Source organism: Entelurus aequoreus, linkage group LG07 (assembly GCF_033978785.1).
Source record: "Entelurus aequoreus isolate RoL-2023_Sb linkage group LG07, RoL_Eaeq_v1.1, whole genome shotgun sequence".
Classification (NCBI taxonomy): Eukaryota; Metazoa; Chordata; class Actinopteri; order Syngnathiformes; family Syngnathidae; genus Entelurus; species Entelurus aequoreus.
Window position 1 is genome coordinate 25,342,187 of NC_084737.1, and position 18,070 is coordinate 25,360,256.

General features: G+C 40.7%; 1 protein-coding gene across 3 annotated transcripts in view; it reads left to right on the forward strand.

The window, feature by feature from the left end:
- Positions 1–18,070, forward strand: part of LOC133653580 (vasopressin V2 receptor-like) — a 103,793-nt gene that overhangs the window by 75,389 nt on the left and 10,334 nt on the right. For all 3 annotated transcript variants that reach the window (XM_062053008.1, XM_062053006.1, XM_062053007.1), the window contains exons 5-6: positions 87–233; positions 14,860–15,385. In XM_062053008.1, the coding sequence (XP_061908992.1) occupies positions 87–233; positions 14,860–15,385 (673 nt within the window). The remainder of the gene's footprint in view (positions 1–86; positions 234–14,859; positions 15,386–18,070) is intronic.

Genomic DNA, 18,070 nt, shown 5'->3' on the forward strand with positions numbered 1-18,070 from the left:
CTATTCTTAGCGGCGTCGGGTCCTTGCAGATGTCAGATTTCGGTTGAGCTAAAGCGATAGTCACGCCCGTCTCTCCTGTCTGTCAGGTGTTCATCTTCTCTCGCTCAGAAGTGAATCCTGGGGAGTTTGAGTGCTGGGGTCACTATGCCGAGACATGGGGGCTTAAGGCCTACATCACATGGATGACGGTGGCGGTCTTTCTTTTGCCTGCCCTCATCATCACCATCTGTCAGGTAAAACTGGTCTTAAATCCTCAATCTGAGGCACGTCCACAAAGACAGCAGTGTCCAACTAACTCCAAGAGAATGTAGTAGACATCCACTGAATGGGTATTGTTTACATTTTAACCGATGACTTAGACTTAGACCAACTTTAATGATCTACAAGGGAAATTATTCCACACAGTAGTTCAGTTACAAAGGATGGAAAGGATAATGCAGGTATAAAGTAGACTAAAAATGTACCATAGTTGCAATATAAAATATAACATATATGTAATATTTACATATAATATATACAGTATATGATATATACTGAAATATTATATTTTATTATATTTTTATATAATATATACAATATATAACATTTACCATATTACAGTTTATGTAACAGCTGCAGCAACAAATAGAGAGTAGATCCAGCAGAAAATAGACATTATAAACAAAGAGAGGTAGCTAACATAGAAGCGGTCAGGTAATAGACAAATATCATCTATTGCTGTATGGCGAGTGATTATACAGCTGGATGGAGTGCGGAATGAAGGAGTTCTTGAATTGTCCATGATGGCGAGCAGTTTGTCCAGTGTCCTCCTGTCCCTCAAGGACACAAACGCCTCCAACTGCGTGCCAATAGTTTGGCCGGCTTTCCGGATCAGTTTGTCAATCCGGTTTAAAGGCCTACTGAAATGATCCATTCTATGTGTCATACTTGGTCATTTCGCGATATTGCCATATTTTTGCTGAAAGGATTTAGTAGAGAACATCGACGATAAAGTTTGCAACTTTTGGTCGCTGATAGAAAAAAGCCTTGCGTGTACCGGAAGTAGCGTGACGTCGCCAGTTGAAAGGCTCCTCACATTTCCCCATTGTTTACACCAGCAGCGAGAGCGATTCGGACCGAGAAAGCGACGATTACCCCATTAATTTGAGCCAGGATGAAAGATTCGTGGACGAGGAACGTGAGAGTGAAGGACCAGAGTGCAGTGCAGGACGTATCTTTTTTCACTCTGACCGTAACTTAGGTACAAGGGCTCATTGGATTCCACACTCTCTCCTTTTTCTATTGTGGATCACGGATTTGTATTTTAAACCACCTCGGATACTATATCCTCTTGAAAATGAGAGTCGAGAACGCGAAATGGACATTCACAGTGACTTTTATCTCCACGACAAAACATCGGTGAAGCACTTTAGCTACGGAGCTAACGTGATAGCATCGTGCTTAAATGCAGATAGAAACAAAATAAATAAGCCCCTGACTGGAAGGATAGACAGCAGATAATGATAAATGATAAATGGTTTGTACTTGTATAGCGCTTTTTTACCTTCAAGGTACTCAAAGCGCTTTGACAGTATTTCCACATTCATCCATTCCCACACACATTCACACACTGATGGCGGGAGCTGCCATGCAAGGCGCTAACCAGCAGCCATCAGGAGCAAGGTTGAAGTGTCTTGCCCAAGGACACAACGGACATGACTAGGAAGGTAGAAGGTGGGGATTGAACCCCAGTAACCAGCAACACTCCGATTGCTGGCACAGCCACTCTACCAACTTCGCCACGCCGTCCCCTTCAACAATACTACTATCAGGAGACACCGAACCAAACACTGGACCTGTAAATACACGGTTAATGCTGTGCCGCCTGTCGAAGCCTAGCAATGCTGTTGCTAACGACGCCATTGAAGCTAACTTAGCTACGGGACCTCGTCAGAGCTATGATAAAAACATTATCTCTCCACCTACGCCAGCCCTCATCTGCTCATCAACACCCGTGCTCACCTGCAGCGCGACGAAGGACTTCACCCGATCATCGATGCGGTCGGCGGCTAGCGTCGGATAGCGTCGGATAGCGTCGGATAGCGTCGGATAGCGCGTCTGCTATCCTCAAAGTCCTCCTGGTTGTGTTGCTGCAGCCAGCCGCTAATACACCGATCCCACCTACAGCTTTCTTCTTTGCAGTCTCCATTGTTCATTAAACAAATTGCAAAAGATTCACCAACACAGATGTCCAGAATACTGTGGAATTTTGTGATGAAAACAGAGCTGTTTGTATTGGGATACAATGTGTCCGAATACTTCCGTTTCAACTATTGACATCACGCGCAAACGTCATCATACATAGACGTTTTCAACCGTAAGTTTCGCGGGAAATTTAAAATTGCACTTTTTAAGTTAACCCGGCCGTATTGGCATGTGTTGCAATGTTAAGATTTCATCATGGATATATAAACTATCAGACTGCGCGGTCGGTAGTAGTGGGTTTCAGTAGGCCTTTAAGTCCCTTTTGCTGGTGCTGCTCCCCCAACAAACCACTGCAAAGTACAGGGCACTGTCCACAACAGACTGATAAAATATCTCCAACAGCTTGCTGCACACATTAAAGGACCTAAGCTTCCTCAGGAAAAAGAGTCTGCTCATGCCCTTCTTGTATACGGCTTTGCTGTTGTCCTTCCAGTCCAGTCTGCTGTTCAAGTAGACTCCCACGCATACTTGCCAACCCTCCCGTTTTTAGCGGGAGAATCCCGATATTCAGCGCCTCTCCCGACAACCTCCCGACAGAGATTTTCTCCCGACAAACTCCCGGTATTCAGCCGGAACTGGAGGCCACGCCCCCCCCAAAAAAAGTCTGCCGCAGCTGCGATTGGATCTGACCAGCCTCCGGGTACAAGTACTGGAGTACCAATTGCTTGCCAGGGAAGATCTTCCCCAGGAAGCAAGGATTGACCGGTTTTGGGCCATGCTAGGGAGAGATGGAAGATTCCACACTCTCGTGCATTTGATGAAAGCACTTTTGTGCGTGCCACACAGCAATGCATCATCAGAGAGGGTGTTCAGCATGGTTAGAAAAATAGTGACAGAGAATAGAAAGAGGATGGACAATTCAACCCTTAACAAAGCATTGTACTTTCAAGTACAACAATGAGTAGATGAGTGTTGTGTGTGTGTGTGTGTGTGTGTGTGTGTGTGTGTGTGTGTGTGTGTGTGTGTGTGTGTGTGTGTGTGTGTGTGTGTGTGTGTGTGTGTGTGTGTGTGTGTGTGTGTGTGTGTGTGTGTGTGTATATGTGTAAATAAATGAACACTAAAATTCAAGTATTTATTTTATTTATATATATAATAAAATAAATATATATATACAGTATATATATATATATATATATATATATATATATATATATATATATATATATATATATATATATATATATATATAGCTAGAATTCACTGAAAGTCAAGTATTTATATATATATATATATATATATATATTTATATATATATATATATATATATATATATATATGAAATACTTGAGTTGGTGAATTCTAGCTGTAAATATACTCTCCTCTTAACCACGCCCCTAACCACGCCCCCTCCCAACCACGCCCCCCTCCCAACCACGCCCCCAACCATGCCCCCCCCCCCCCCCCCCCCCCCGACCAAGGCCCCCACACACCTCCCGATATTGGAGTTGGAGGTCTCAAGGTTGGCAAGTATGCTCCCAGGCACTTGTACTATCCCCAAATCTGTACTTTAAGAACCATGTCGGTACTTAAATGGTGTCCGAACCAGTATTTACCGGAACTTACTGCTACTTACCGGAATTGAGAGACATTTAAATTAATTATATTAATAATTGCAATACTCCAATCATCAATCCATCAATGTATACATTATCCAATCAATCCAATCCACTTTATTTATGTAGCACATTTAAACAACAAGAACGTCATAACCGTAATTGCTGCATAATGAGGAAATGGTGCGTTACTGTTGTGGCTACAGCAACAGTGTTATGTGGGCTGCCTTTGGCACGTTAAGGTCGGCAATAAAGTTTAGGAAGAGGATCAGACTCTGGTTGCTTGTGTTGGGATGCTACATTACTTATAAAATGTTACTTGTACAATATCACTGCCAGGAACTTGTTCCTATTAGCTCAGTCTGCATTTATTCAGCATTGAAATTAAGCACCAATAGCTTCTTATTTTTTCAGTCTGGTTACTTCCAGTTTACGTTGGCACTAGTGCAATTATTGAACCAGGTTTTGGTATACCCATCCCTAATCTTGATACAGGGATACACAAAAATACAGTAGTGGTGTACCATTGACTCCTATTTGGAGATACCTGAAACTATCAGGGTAGTAGTATCTGTCATAGGCTTAAAACATGCTGAACTGGTGGAGCATAAAAAAGTTGCTCACTTGTTTTTCATGCAAGAGACACCACTGCGGTTTTGAACTGGAGCTTAATCCAAAAGGGGAGGGAAAGGCAGGCCGCTTCGTTTTTACACCATGCCGTAGTGTCAGGTGACTACTCAACATTAAACCTAAGTGAATGTGTTGTACTGCTGTTTTCTTAAACCATACAAAAAGGTATCTAAACTTACGCACAACCTCTGCGTAAAATCTGTGCTATGTCTAGACCAGGGGTTTTTCTCAGAAGCAGCATAAGACTTTAGTGAAGGAGCAGCAGCTTTAGAAAAATAAAGAAAAACATAGTAAAAAAACGATGGTTGCACCGTTGAACTAAACCGTTGGATAGACTCCACAGTGTAACATGCTTTACAAAACATCCTCTAAACTGCCAAACATCCTACAACTTTAGGGTGTTTTGCAGAATCACCACCAAATTTGATACACGTTTTTAAGGGACTGACAAGTCTGTAAAATTTGAGCAAGATTAAAGTTTAAAAACTTACCTACTAAGATCAAAACAACAATTGCCAAACAGTGTGTGCAAACTCCAAGATAGTGTCTATTATTAGTGGGCATGCTGCTACTAAGACTGTGTGTACAATTGATAACAAGTGCAAAAGTGGTGCAGACCTACTTATTTAAATTACATTTTTCTGTGTTTGTCGGCTGTCACCATGGAGACAATCAATTCCCTCCACATTTATGGCATCACATTGTCCAACCTGTGGCGGTTCGTCATGTTGTTGACACGCAGCACACAAAAATAATTTTTACCACCTTTTCTGGACTACACTGAAACACGATCTAGACCTCAACCACCAGTCCGTGACGCATTTGCTACCAGGCCGCACACAACATAAATTAATTTAGAAAATACCGCATTTCGCATGTCCCACTAAACACACCAATACTTTTGTTAATAGATGTATATTAAAACTCCTTTATATTACAACTTCAGCGTTATAGTGAGTAGATTTTTCATGCTCATTTTTTTGCTGTTTTTATCTGCCACACGTGGAAAGCCGGTCCGTAAAAATAATGCATACATTAGGCCGGTGCTTGGTGGAAAAAAGGTTAGGGACCCCTGATCTAGACAACAGAATCTACTTATAGCAGTGGCGTGCAGTCACTAGAGGCAGGGGAGGCGGGGCCTCACCTGCCATCATGGAAAGAAAAAAAATGTAAAAAGAAAAAAAAATTAATTAAATTGTTATATGTATCCAGCAGTGGCGTGCGGTGAGGTTAATGTCTGGTGAGGCACTGCATCATCACAGTCAGATTTACAAACATATGAACCCTAAATAGTATCTTATTCACCATGTGATTGGCAGCAGTTAACGGGTTATGTTTAAAAGCTCATACCAGCATTCTTTACACAACTGTAGCACACCAAAAAGCACATTTAATAAAAAAGACATTATTATGGTCTTACTTTTCTTGCTGGACATCCACGCAGCCAGCCTTTGCGTGTGTACCACGCCGTTTGAAAAGAACGGGTCTTCTGTCCCGAAGTCAAAAGCAAAACTTTTAGCTCCGGCGTTGGTCTACCACCTTTGACTATTACCTCCTGCTTCGATTGAAAGTCCAGTTTAGAAAACTGTTTTATTTTACATATGTAATCCTCCATGTTTTTAATAAAAGTCCAGGCGAGAGGAAATAAACAATCGCTTGCAAACTTTTTTTTTCTTTTTTTTCTTTTCTTCTGCGGCCGAGGAATGATCTCTGGGATCACTACCGCCCTCTGCCACCAGGAGGCCGGATTACTGCGAGCCTCAACCAGTACGTCTTTTGCAGCAGATTTATGAATGCTCAGCACAAGAAATACGTTACACACATACAGTTTTTGACAAAATACACTGTACATTATATACCTCAGCTAACTAAACTATGCCATAGTTTAGTTAGCTGATATAATTCATATAGCAATACAGTCTCACTGCACAGCAGCTCAGCAGTTAGCCGAGTCATTGTGCACAATCCATGTTGAGGCACAAATCAGTGACGTGCCTCAACTGGCTGCTGATCACCGCACCGTCTCTTCTCAGTATTTGAACAGCAAATGTGAAAATAAAAATAAAAATAATCTAAAACTGGTGAAGTTAAATGGAAAATAACTTTAGTATAATCACTGGATACATATAACAATTTAATTTTTTTTTTTTTCTTTTTGCATTTTTTTTCTTTCCATGATGGCAGGTGAGGCCCCGCCTCCCCTGCCTCTAGTGACTGCACGCCACTGGTATCCAGTGATTATACTAAAGTTATTTTCCATTTAACTTCACCAGTTTTAGATTATTTTTATTTTTATTTTCACATTTGCCGTTCAAATACTGAGAAGAGACGGTGATTGCAGCCAGTTGAGGCACGTCACTGATTTGTGCCTCAACATGGATTGTGCACAATGACTCGGCTAACTGCTGAGCTGCTGTGCAGTGAGACTGTATTGCTATATGAATTATATCAGCTAACTAAACTATGGCATAGTTTAGTTAGCTGAGGTATATAATGTACAGTGTATTTTGTCAAAAACTGTATGTGTGTAATGTATTTCTTGTGCTGAGCATTCATAAATCTGCTGCAAAAGACGTACTGGTTGAGGCTCGCAGTAATCCGGCCTCCTGGTGGTAGAGGGCGGTAGTGATCCCAGAGATCATTCCTCGGCCGCAGAAGAAAAAAAACAACAACAAAAAAAACGTTTGCAAGTCAATTAGTGCAGCGATTGTTCATTTCCTCTCGCCTGGACTTTTATTAAAAACATGGAGGATTACATATGTAAAATAAAACAGTTTTCTAAACTGGACTTTCAATCGAAGCAGGAGGTAATAATTAAAGGTAGACCAACGCCGGAGCTAAAAGGTTTGCTTTTGACTTCGGGACAGAAGACCCGTTCTTTTCAAACGGCGTGGTACACACGCAAAGGCTGGCTGTGTGGATGTCCAGCAAGAAAGGTAAGACCATAATAATGTTTTTTTTAATTAAATGTGCTTTTTTGTGTGCTACAGTTGTGTAAAGAATGCTGGTATGAGCTTTTAAACATAACCCGGTAACTGCTGCCAATCACATGGTGAATAAGATACTATTTAGGGTTCATATGTTTGTAAATCTGACTGTGATGATGCAGTGCCTCACCAGACATTAACCTCACCGCACGCCACTGACTTATAGCATGCTGAAAGTGCGCTCTGGGAAGCGCTGCGCTACATATTGCAAGACATTTTTTCATTTAGAATATATATTATTGTAATATATTTCCAAGCAGACACCAAAATTAATTGAATTTGTTTTAATCAGCCCGCTAGATCTTCCAGCAGTTATATTATTATACAATGATATTGCTCAATCTGCGATATGTCTAATATGTGTATTTTCTGACAGTCTAAGATCCCAATAACAGCAGGCTTAGAAAGGATTTGAAACACAACAGAGGTTGAAACAATCATAAACTTGACTAATGGACACGACTTGACTTTTTGTTTTTCCCTAATAAAGCCACACAGTCTATAATATCCATTACAAAGGAAAGACAGATTGACCTAGCGTCCTAGCCAAATATAATTACGTTTTTTAGCCATGCATTGCAAGTCTTTCTCACGATATGCATGACACAGGCCATTGCATCCTCCACAAATATGACGGCACTTAAAATAAATTATTGTTTTGACTTTGTGGAGGACACAAGAGGCCAGCATTGTTTGGTAACCCTTATGGGACTGGATTTGGTGTAATGTGGCAAGCACCCCCAGCAGCCTGACTTGTTACTCATCTATTTAGAGAAAGATATTTCAAGGGTCTAGCTACTTCCCCTAATTAACACAACAGTTGGAGGACCACTGCTGAGAGAACTGCTCAGCCGAGCCAAAGAACCCCCTGCCAAAGAGTGGAGTGAACCACATCTCAGCCAAACATAGAATCTCTGACCCTTTTACATGATCCAATTTCAAATTGAGAGCGCTCTTTGGACACTTTTTCAAACATGTGATGCCGTTTCTGCAGAGGAATATCATCCTGAAAGTTTTCTGTAAAAAGTTTAAAGGCCTACTGAAATGACATTTTTTTATTTAAACGGGGATAGCAGATCCATTCTATGTGTCATACTTGATCATTTCACGATATTGCCATATTTTTGCTGAAAGGATTTAGTACAGAACATCGACGATAAAGTTTGCAACTTTTGGTCGCTGAAAAAAAAAGCCTTGCTTGTACCGGAAGTAGCGTGACATCGCAGGTTGAAAGGCTCCTCACATTTCCCCATTGTTTACACCAGCAGCGAGAGCGCTTCGGACCGAGAAAGCGACGATTACCCCATTAATTTGAGCGAGGATGAAAGATTTGTGGATGAGGAACGTGAGAGTGAAGGACTAGAGTGCAGTGCAGGACGTATCTTTTTTCGCTCTGACCGTAACTTAGGTACAAGCTGGCTCATTGGATTCCACACTTTCTCCTTTTTCTATTGTGGGTCACGGATTTGTAGCTTAAACCACCTCGGATACTATATCCTCTTGAAAATGAGAGTCGAGAACGCGAAATGGACATTCACAGTGACTTTTATCTCCACGACAATACATCGGCGAAGCACTTTAGCTACGGAGCTAACGTGATAGCATTGGGCTTAACTGCAGATAGAAACAAAATAAATAAACCCCTGACTGGAAGGATAGACAGAAAATCAACAATACTATTAAACCATGGACCTGTAACTACACGGTTAATGCTTTCCAGCCTGGCGAAGCTTAACAATGCTGTTGCTAACGACACCATTGAAGCTAAATTAGCTACGGGACCTCACAGAGCTATGCTAAAAACATTAGCTATCCACCTACGCCAGCCAGCCCTCATCTGCTCATCAACACCCGTGCTCACTTGCGTTCCAGCGATCGACGGAGCGATGAAGGACTTCACCCGATCATCGATGCGGTCGGCGGCTAGCGCGTCTGCTGTCCAAGTCAAAGTCCTCCTGGTTGTGTTGCTGCAGCCAGCCGCTAATACAACGATCCCACCTGCAACTTTCTTCTTTGCAGTCTTCATTGTTCATTAAACAAATTGAAAAAGATTCACCAACACAGATGTCCAGAATACTGTGGAATTTTGCGATGAAAACACAGCTTTTTATATTGGATACAATGGTGTCCGAATACTTCCGTTTCAACCATTGACGTCACGCGCATACGTCATCATACATAGACGTTTTCAACCGGAAGTTTCGCGGGAAATTTAAAATTGCACTTTATAAGTTAACTCTGCCGGTATTGGCATGTGTTGCAATGTTAAGATTTCCTCATTGATATATAAACTATCAGACTGCGTGGTCGGTAGTAGTGGGTTTCAGTAGGCCTTTTAGGTGGTATAAATAGAAGTGCAATATTTAGTCAAAGTGGACCATGATGATTATATTGACGACTATGGTTTTAATATGGGTTGATGTCGGGTCAGGACAGTAATTACCGTATCCTTTCATTTTCTCAAAAATGGACAGTGCCCACTAAAACTAGGTGCACCTACTGTATCTTTTATTTGGTACATGGTGTAATGATAAGTGTGACCAGTAGATGGCAGTCACACATAAGAGATACGTGTGGACTGCAGGTTGACGACCTCTGTTCAACAAAGGACGCTAAAAGATACAGGTCAGCAACAAGACTAAAACTTTGATGTTTCATTGAGAATATAGAACATTATACACAGTACTCAAAAATATGTCAAAATATTTTAGTGCGACTTCAGTAAGCTATGAAACCACATCCCTTGATGGAATATTGGTGCATTACGGCTACCGTAGTCAGACGTGCTGTGCTTCAACATATGGATATTATTATGGTGTGTGTATATAAGAACACCAAAATGGGACCTATTAGGAGACATATTATCTAGTGTTTTGTTTCCACCTATTATGCAAAACCAACTTTTCTTACCTATTGGTTACTGCTGTTGTGTATTTGGGATCTGCATAAGTCTTTTTCTCTAACCTCTTGTTGTGGGGCATGTATCCTCTGCTGTTGCCATTTCTAACATGAAGTAGCGTAAAGTTCGAACTTATATCTGTCAGTAGACTTGCAAAATTAGCGCATTCTGAAGAGACAGTCAGAAAGCGGCTTGACGATGATTTGTAAAACATAATCTATGTAACATTTTGACCAAAGAACCACCAATACATGTTATGTAGGCCACAAGGAAGTGTTTTAAATGCGATGAAAAAAATCACAATATGACCCCTTTAATGCGCCTTATGATTCCTATACAGAGCATGCATTCTAAATATTAAATGAATGCGAAGTCAGCTTACAATGGAGCCTATGGGAGCCATTCAATTCAGCCTATAAAACCCCTAAAAAAACATCCAAACACCTCCATTAAGGTTTTATATACATGATATACGTGTATTTGTAATATAGTAAAAGGCACATTTATTATAACATTTAATAATTATGTATTTTGATAATTTTAAGCATAAGCGGTGCATTAAGTTAAAAAACGCATCACAAAGTTTGCTTTTTTCCCCGAAAACATCACTGATTATTACTCACTGCAGACTTCATGAGAGCCAACAAACATAATAAAACATCACTTACTGTACAATGTCTGCCGTAAATAGGATGCTGACTGATAGTATCTTGTTATAGACCCGTTTAGATGATGAGTGACTATAACGGCGGACTTGCGCAAACCTCTTCGGGTAAAACTTTACCATATATGGACATATCCGCTGACGTCCTTGTTGAAAAAACAAGTTATGGAAATTACAAATGACTTGTTTGGAGGAAGTATGAAGGAAGGCAAGATAGTTTTATAAAAATCTTTTGCAATACATCTATGGTTTGATTTCAAATTTTAAGGACTTCTGCAGATCCCACATGACAAAAACAAGAACCAATAGCTAAGAAAACTTGGTTTTGCATAGTAGATTCCCTTTAAAGGGGAACTGCACTTTTTTCGGAACTTTGGCTAACGTTCACAATCATTATGAAAGACATGATGATGGATGGATTTTTTAAAATGTATTTTAAATATTAAATAAACATAAATAAAAGTCTGCTTACAGCGGAGCCAACGGGAGGTCCTCTATTCCGCACAAACTATTTATAGCGGCGCCGTGATAACTACCGTGTGTCCCTATGTTTACATCATCGAGTGGTCCACAGTTTCTCCTTGGACGTTTATTGCAGATTATAAATTATGCCTCTGACCTGGAAAATAGATGGCTGGAGGATATAATCCGACAAGTTAGTACACTTTGACCGCCATTTAGGACTCAGAACTGGCGAGAACGACACAAAAAGACGCTTGGTCCCCCTCCCACTCTGTTGCTTTGCTGTGATTATGAGTCATTCTTCATCTAAACATCCCAGCAGTCGGCATCCTAGTGACAGCAGACATTTTTACTAAGTGATGTTTTATTATGTTTGTTGGCTCTCATTAAGTTTGCAGTGAGTAATAATCAGTGATGAAGAAAAAAAAAAAAAGCAAACATTGTGATGTATTTTTTAAATTAATGCGCCTTGTATGCTTAAAATGATCAAAATGCGTAAATAATAAATGTTATTATAAATGTACTCGTTACTACATTACATATATACTTACATCATGTATATAAAACCCTAATGGAGGTGTTTGGATTTTTTTTAAGGGCTCTGTAGGCAGAATTGAGCGGCTCCCATAGGCTCCGTTGTAAGCGGACCTTTGATCACATTTATTTACTATTTAAAGTGCATTTTAAAAAATAACATCCATCGTCATGTCTTTCATAATGATTGTCAACGATAGGCAAAACTCCAAAAAACTGCAGTTCTCCATTAGGTGCAAAAATTATGATTAAAGTGGTGAATCTGTATTTTCATTTGCACTTACATTTTATTGACAGTTTAGTTAGGAAACATATATGTATTATTATTATTATTTAATATTAATTGAGTATGATTTTTTTTATTTAGAGCTGCATAATTGTGTGTAAATGAAGTTTTTATGAGTCCCTTTTTTGCAGTATATTTGATTAGTATTTATTTTTGTATTCAGTCTGACCTAATCCTTGATAATAATCTGTGATTACCACATGCTTTCATATCATTTGACAAATCAAATCAAATCAAATCAACTTTATTTGTAAAGCACATTTAAAATTTACCACAGGGGTAGCCAAAGTGCTGTACAATGGGCAGGTTAAAAGATAACACAAGAGAAACGAGCAAGCACAACACGGTATAGCTCGGTTGGTAGAGCTGCCGTGCCAGCAACTTGAGGGTTGCAGGTTCGATCCTAGTCACTGCCGTTGTGTCCTTGGGCAAGACACTTTACCCACCTGCTCTCAGTGTCACCCACACTGGTTTAAATGTAACTTAGATATTGGGTTTCACTATGTAAAAGCGCTTTGAGTCACTAGAGAAAAAGCGCTATATAAAATATAATGACTGATTGATTGATTGAACACAACACAAACAGAGCTCGATATAAATAAATAAATTAAACAAGGTTTAATCCTGTTAGACTGTGAGTAAGTGAGATGTAATTACTTATTCAGTGTTAATATTTTAGTGGCCCCCGACCTCCTCGGTAGTGGAAAAGTTGGGCCCCTGGGTCAAAGGTTAAGAACCCTTGGTCTAGCTATGTATGGGATATGCTTTGGTGTAAACTTTGCGTAAATCTTACTCCACAGTCACATCTATAACCCAATTTCTGAATATGCCTGCAAATTGAGGCGTTCCCAGATTCCAAATGAAACCACCACCCACCCTCTCCAAAAGTATCATCAATCAATCAATCAATGTTTATTTATATAGCCCTAAATCACAAGTGTCTCAAAGGGCTGTACAAGCCACAACGACATCCTCGGTACAGAGCCCACATACGGGCAAGGAAAACTCACCCCAGTGGGACGTCAATGTGAATGACTATGAGAAACCTTGGAGAGGACCGCATATGTGGGTAACCCCCCACCCCCTAGGGGAGACCGAAAGCAATGGATGTCGAGTGGGTCCGACATAATATTGTGAAAGTCCAACACATCAGCGAAAGTCCAGTCCATAGTGGGGCCAGCAGGAACCATCCCGAGCGGAGACGGGTCAGCAGCATAGAGATGTCCCCATCCGATGCACAGGCTAGCGGTCCACCCCGGGTTGGGAGCAGAGTAGAGAAGGAAAGAAAAGAAACGGCAGATCAACTTGTCTAAAAAGGGAGTCTATTTAAAGGCTAGAGTATACAAATGAGTTTTAAGATGAGACTTAAATGCTTCTACTGAGGTAGCATCTCTAACTTTTACCGGGAGGGCATTCCATAGTATTGGAGCCCGAATAGAAAACGCTCTATAGCCCGCAGACTTTTTTTGGGCTCTGGGAATCACTAATAAGCCGGAGTTCTTTGAACGCAGATTTCTTGCCGGGACATATGGTACAATACAATCGGCAAGATAGGCAGGAGCTTGACCGTGTAGTATTTTATATGTAAGTAGTAAAACCTTAAAGTCGCATCTTAAGTGCACAGGAAGCCAGTGCAGGTGAGCCAGTATAGGCGTAATATGTTCAAACTTTCTTGTTTTTGTCCAAAGTCTAGCAGCCGCATTTTGTACCAACTGTAATCTTTTAATGCTAGACATAGGGACATAATTTATCTTTTGAAAATGTACAGTTTAAATATATATCTTTCAGATTAAGATCACGGCTATAGACGAAAATAGACTTCATAAAGAATATATAGATTCACCCGGTCTCTACATTAGGCATTAAATACGCCTGCACACACTCTGAACAATAGAGATCTGCATAAAAAAGCTGCTTTTAGCAGCATTTATGTCACTGCATGTCACACGTCGGTGTTAGTATGCACATGGCAAGATTGGGTGAAAGTAAGATATCTTTACTCAATGTTAAAATAAATACGTCCATCTTGCTGTGACATCACAACGTAGCCAGACTGCAAAACCTCACGGGCAGAGGCATCCCAAACTGAGTGCAAACTCACACCAAATGCATGGAACCTTATGAATTGACGCTTTAGTATTAACACAAGTATCCAACATTGTAACATCATTTATAAGTCAGAAAAGACTAAATTAAACATAGGTCCTATTTCATCCACAAACTCATGTACAAACTGGCAGATACTGTACCTTGAACCCTTACAAATAAAAGTAAGAGCTAGTACTTTCACTGCAACGAGTGAGAAATTATTCTGTGGCAATAAATGTTTATTAAATTAATTCTGCACCAAAAGAAAAATAACTTTTAATTGATTAATGGAACATCAAAATGTCTGCAGTTGGTTTATGGCTGATGATGAAGGCCAACACACACCCCTCCCTTTGTTTCAATTTCCTGTAAAACTTCAAAGCAGAAATGCTAACTGGATGACTCGCTGCTGAATCTGGCACGTGTCAGTCTTCAAATTGAAACCAGAATCCTGTTGAATGAGCAAACGTCTCGCTGCTGTCGTTGCAACTGAACGTGTTCCCACCTTTCAGATAAGAATCTTCCGGGAGATCCACAACAACATCTACCTGAAGTCTGAAAAGATGGTGACGGCTGAGCTCAAGAGGAATGAAATACTCTTCCGCTTCCACAGCTTTAAGAAGGAAGAGGAGCGGGCCAGGGAAAGGGGTCAGCGGGCGTCTGGAGGTGGAGGAAGATCAGGGCAGCACTTGAAGGCCGTGACCAACAAACCTCACAATAACTTGTCTAATGCAAGCCAAGCGGGAGACGCTTACGACTATGTCACTTCATCAGCGACATCACCTATGGATACCCACCTGCAACTGAACAGTACTGATTGCCAGGAGGCATCCTACGAGGTTGCCTCTGGGTCACCTCGCTGCTCCCTCGATTATGTGCCCCCTCATTCTGGTACGGCACCACCACCAAGCATCACCAAAGCCATGTCTAAAACTGTCCGAATGACGCTTGTCATCGTGTTGGTCTACACCGTCTGCTGGTCGCCTTTCTTCATTGTGCAGCTGTGGGCTGCCTGGGACCCCAACCCTCCCGTTCATGGTCAGTAACGAATACACGCCAAACTGTTGAGCATCTTACCTGTATTTATGGCTCTTTGTCCGTAAGTAGCAAATGGACAGATAGTTTTGTGCTTCTTTATACAGATCTGCATCAACAAGCACATGAAGGGGAATCCATAAATAAGATATTCAGTAACACAAAGCTCTATCAAAAATCTAATTGACTGACCCTTGAGTGGCCTTGTGGTTAGAGTGTAACCCTGAGACTTGAAGGTCGTGAGTTCAAACCCTGGCCGAGTCATACCAAAGACTATAAAAATGGGACCCATTGCCTCCCTGCTTGGCACTCAGCATCAAGGGTTGGAATTGGGGGTTAGAGCACAGTCTACCAGGCAAAATTCCTTGTGTGTAAAAGATCCTCACACACAATTCTGATGTTCTATCTACTCCAACCTATGCCAAATTAGGTCATGTTTACATCAGCATGTTTGTTAGTTATTGTGAAATTCCCTGTCTGAAATTGTATACACCAACCTGGATCTTTGTGCTGGGTAAGCATTCTTCTACAGACATCCCTAAACAGCTACAATATCACATTAAGTGACTATGTAACCCGCATGGTTCAGCCCCTGCTTCCGTTCCACTCGGAACTCACACATTGGACTTCTTGAATGAGAGTCAAGAGCGCTAGGAACTGAGCCAGAAGCTGGAGCCCTCAACTCGGTGTCCAGCGCAAGCTCGTAAGGTGTTAGGGAATGAGGTTTACCAACATACACATGGCACAACCGCACTGGCTGGCCTCAGTTACACTCACCCCCTAAACTTTGTGGTTAGAGTGTCCGCCCTGAGATCGGTAGATCATTGAGTTCAAACCCCGGCCGAGTCATACCAAAGACTATAAAATGGGACCCATTACCTCCCTGCTTGGCACTCAGCATCAAGGGTTGGAATTGGGGGTTAAATCACCAAAAGATTCCCGAGCGCGGCCACCGCTGCTGCTCACTGCTCCCCTCTCCTCCCAGGGGGTGAACATGGGGATGGGTCAAATGCACCTAGTGTGTGTGTGACTATCGTTGGGACTTTAACTTTAACTTAAATTTAAGAATACGTTTTAAAAATATTATCTTTGTAAAGGCAGAATGATTGGTGCCTAGAGATGGGTCCCGAATTTGTACTTTTATAGGTACCAACCGAATTCTATCGTTACTACCGGGCACCAATTTACATAAATTCATCCGTACCATATTTTGATACCTTTGTTGAACGTGACGTCAATTTCAGTTGCAGCCTCGACTCAAACACTTGGGGGTGGTCTGGTTCTGGAGAGTGTTGTAATTATCCATGCCAACAAAGCAAGCTAACAGAAGGAAAGTGTTCAACACAGGGCTCCGCTTTTTAAAATGCACTAGCTCAATTCTATTTTTACATTGGATATGCCATATACATGCTACTGATTAGCATGAGATATTTTACATGTCGATTTTGGTGATCAAAAGTACAACTGGTATGCATGTTCATATCAAACAGCTGACATGTAATAGGTATAATACTTACAGTATAAACACTTTTAGGGCTCAACAAAAGACAAGACTGGCACATCGCACTCCTGACTACGGCAACACACCTAGGACAAACTGAAATGAAAACAAGATGTAACAACTGGGCAGCACAGTTGTCATTATCAACTCAGTGCTAAATGTTGAAAAACAGGATTTTATTCTTAGACACACACAAAAGTACCGGAAATTGCTAACGTTGACTACTATTGGTATTAAATCCCAGTTACTCAGAATTGGTACCGTATAAGTTCAAATGTGAAAGGTACCCATCCTGTCAGATGGTGAAAGAGTGCCTAATAAAGTGGCTTGCGCATAAAATGTACATATGTATATATAAGGCCATTAAAATGATAGAAGGGAAAAACACATTTTCAATGTTATATCACTAAAGTTCACAGAGGGTTTGGAAATATGTCTTAAAAAAAAAAAAAACAGCAACATCTTTTTTTTTAAAATTCAGATATTCAGTGTAACACAAAGTCCAAAACCATGTCTGGTTTAAAGAACATTGGAAGCTCTCTAAGACAGACTCAGTACAACTTTAGGACACAAACAGCACTGTGCTGAAGTCATCGTTGGCAAGCAAGGTGAATGTTTGCAGCTTTAAGACGTGTTTGATAGTGTGGCCTGTGTCCTCTGATCTGTAACTAAAGACAAACACCAGACGTGGTAAATAACTAGTTTATATTCCCCGCTGACTTTGCAACCTGACCAGATGTTGACATTTCATCAACAATAATCCGCACCAGCAGCTTGCACAAAGAAATTACAAGCGGGCACACAGAGGACAAGTAAATTATGTCTACCCGACCATTGCGCCGTTATTTTGAAGTGGCCTTTACCTTACAGTAAACCTTCTAAAACATAATCATATTTAGTTTCTTATTTGTTCTACCAAAAAAATTACAATTGAAACTAAATTGCTTCTACTCACATATTGTAATTTAACTTCTTAGATTTGTATTCTACAATCTTTATATTCTCATTGGTTGTCCACAGTCTGCAATGCATGGCGAGGTATTATATTTTCTGTTACATAAAATATTTATTCTGGAACAAAAAAGAAACAGGATGTTTTGTCCATGTACGGCAGACCTGGGCAATTACTTTGACTCAGGGGGCCACATTGAGAGTAAAAAATGTATACGTGTATAATATATATATAT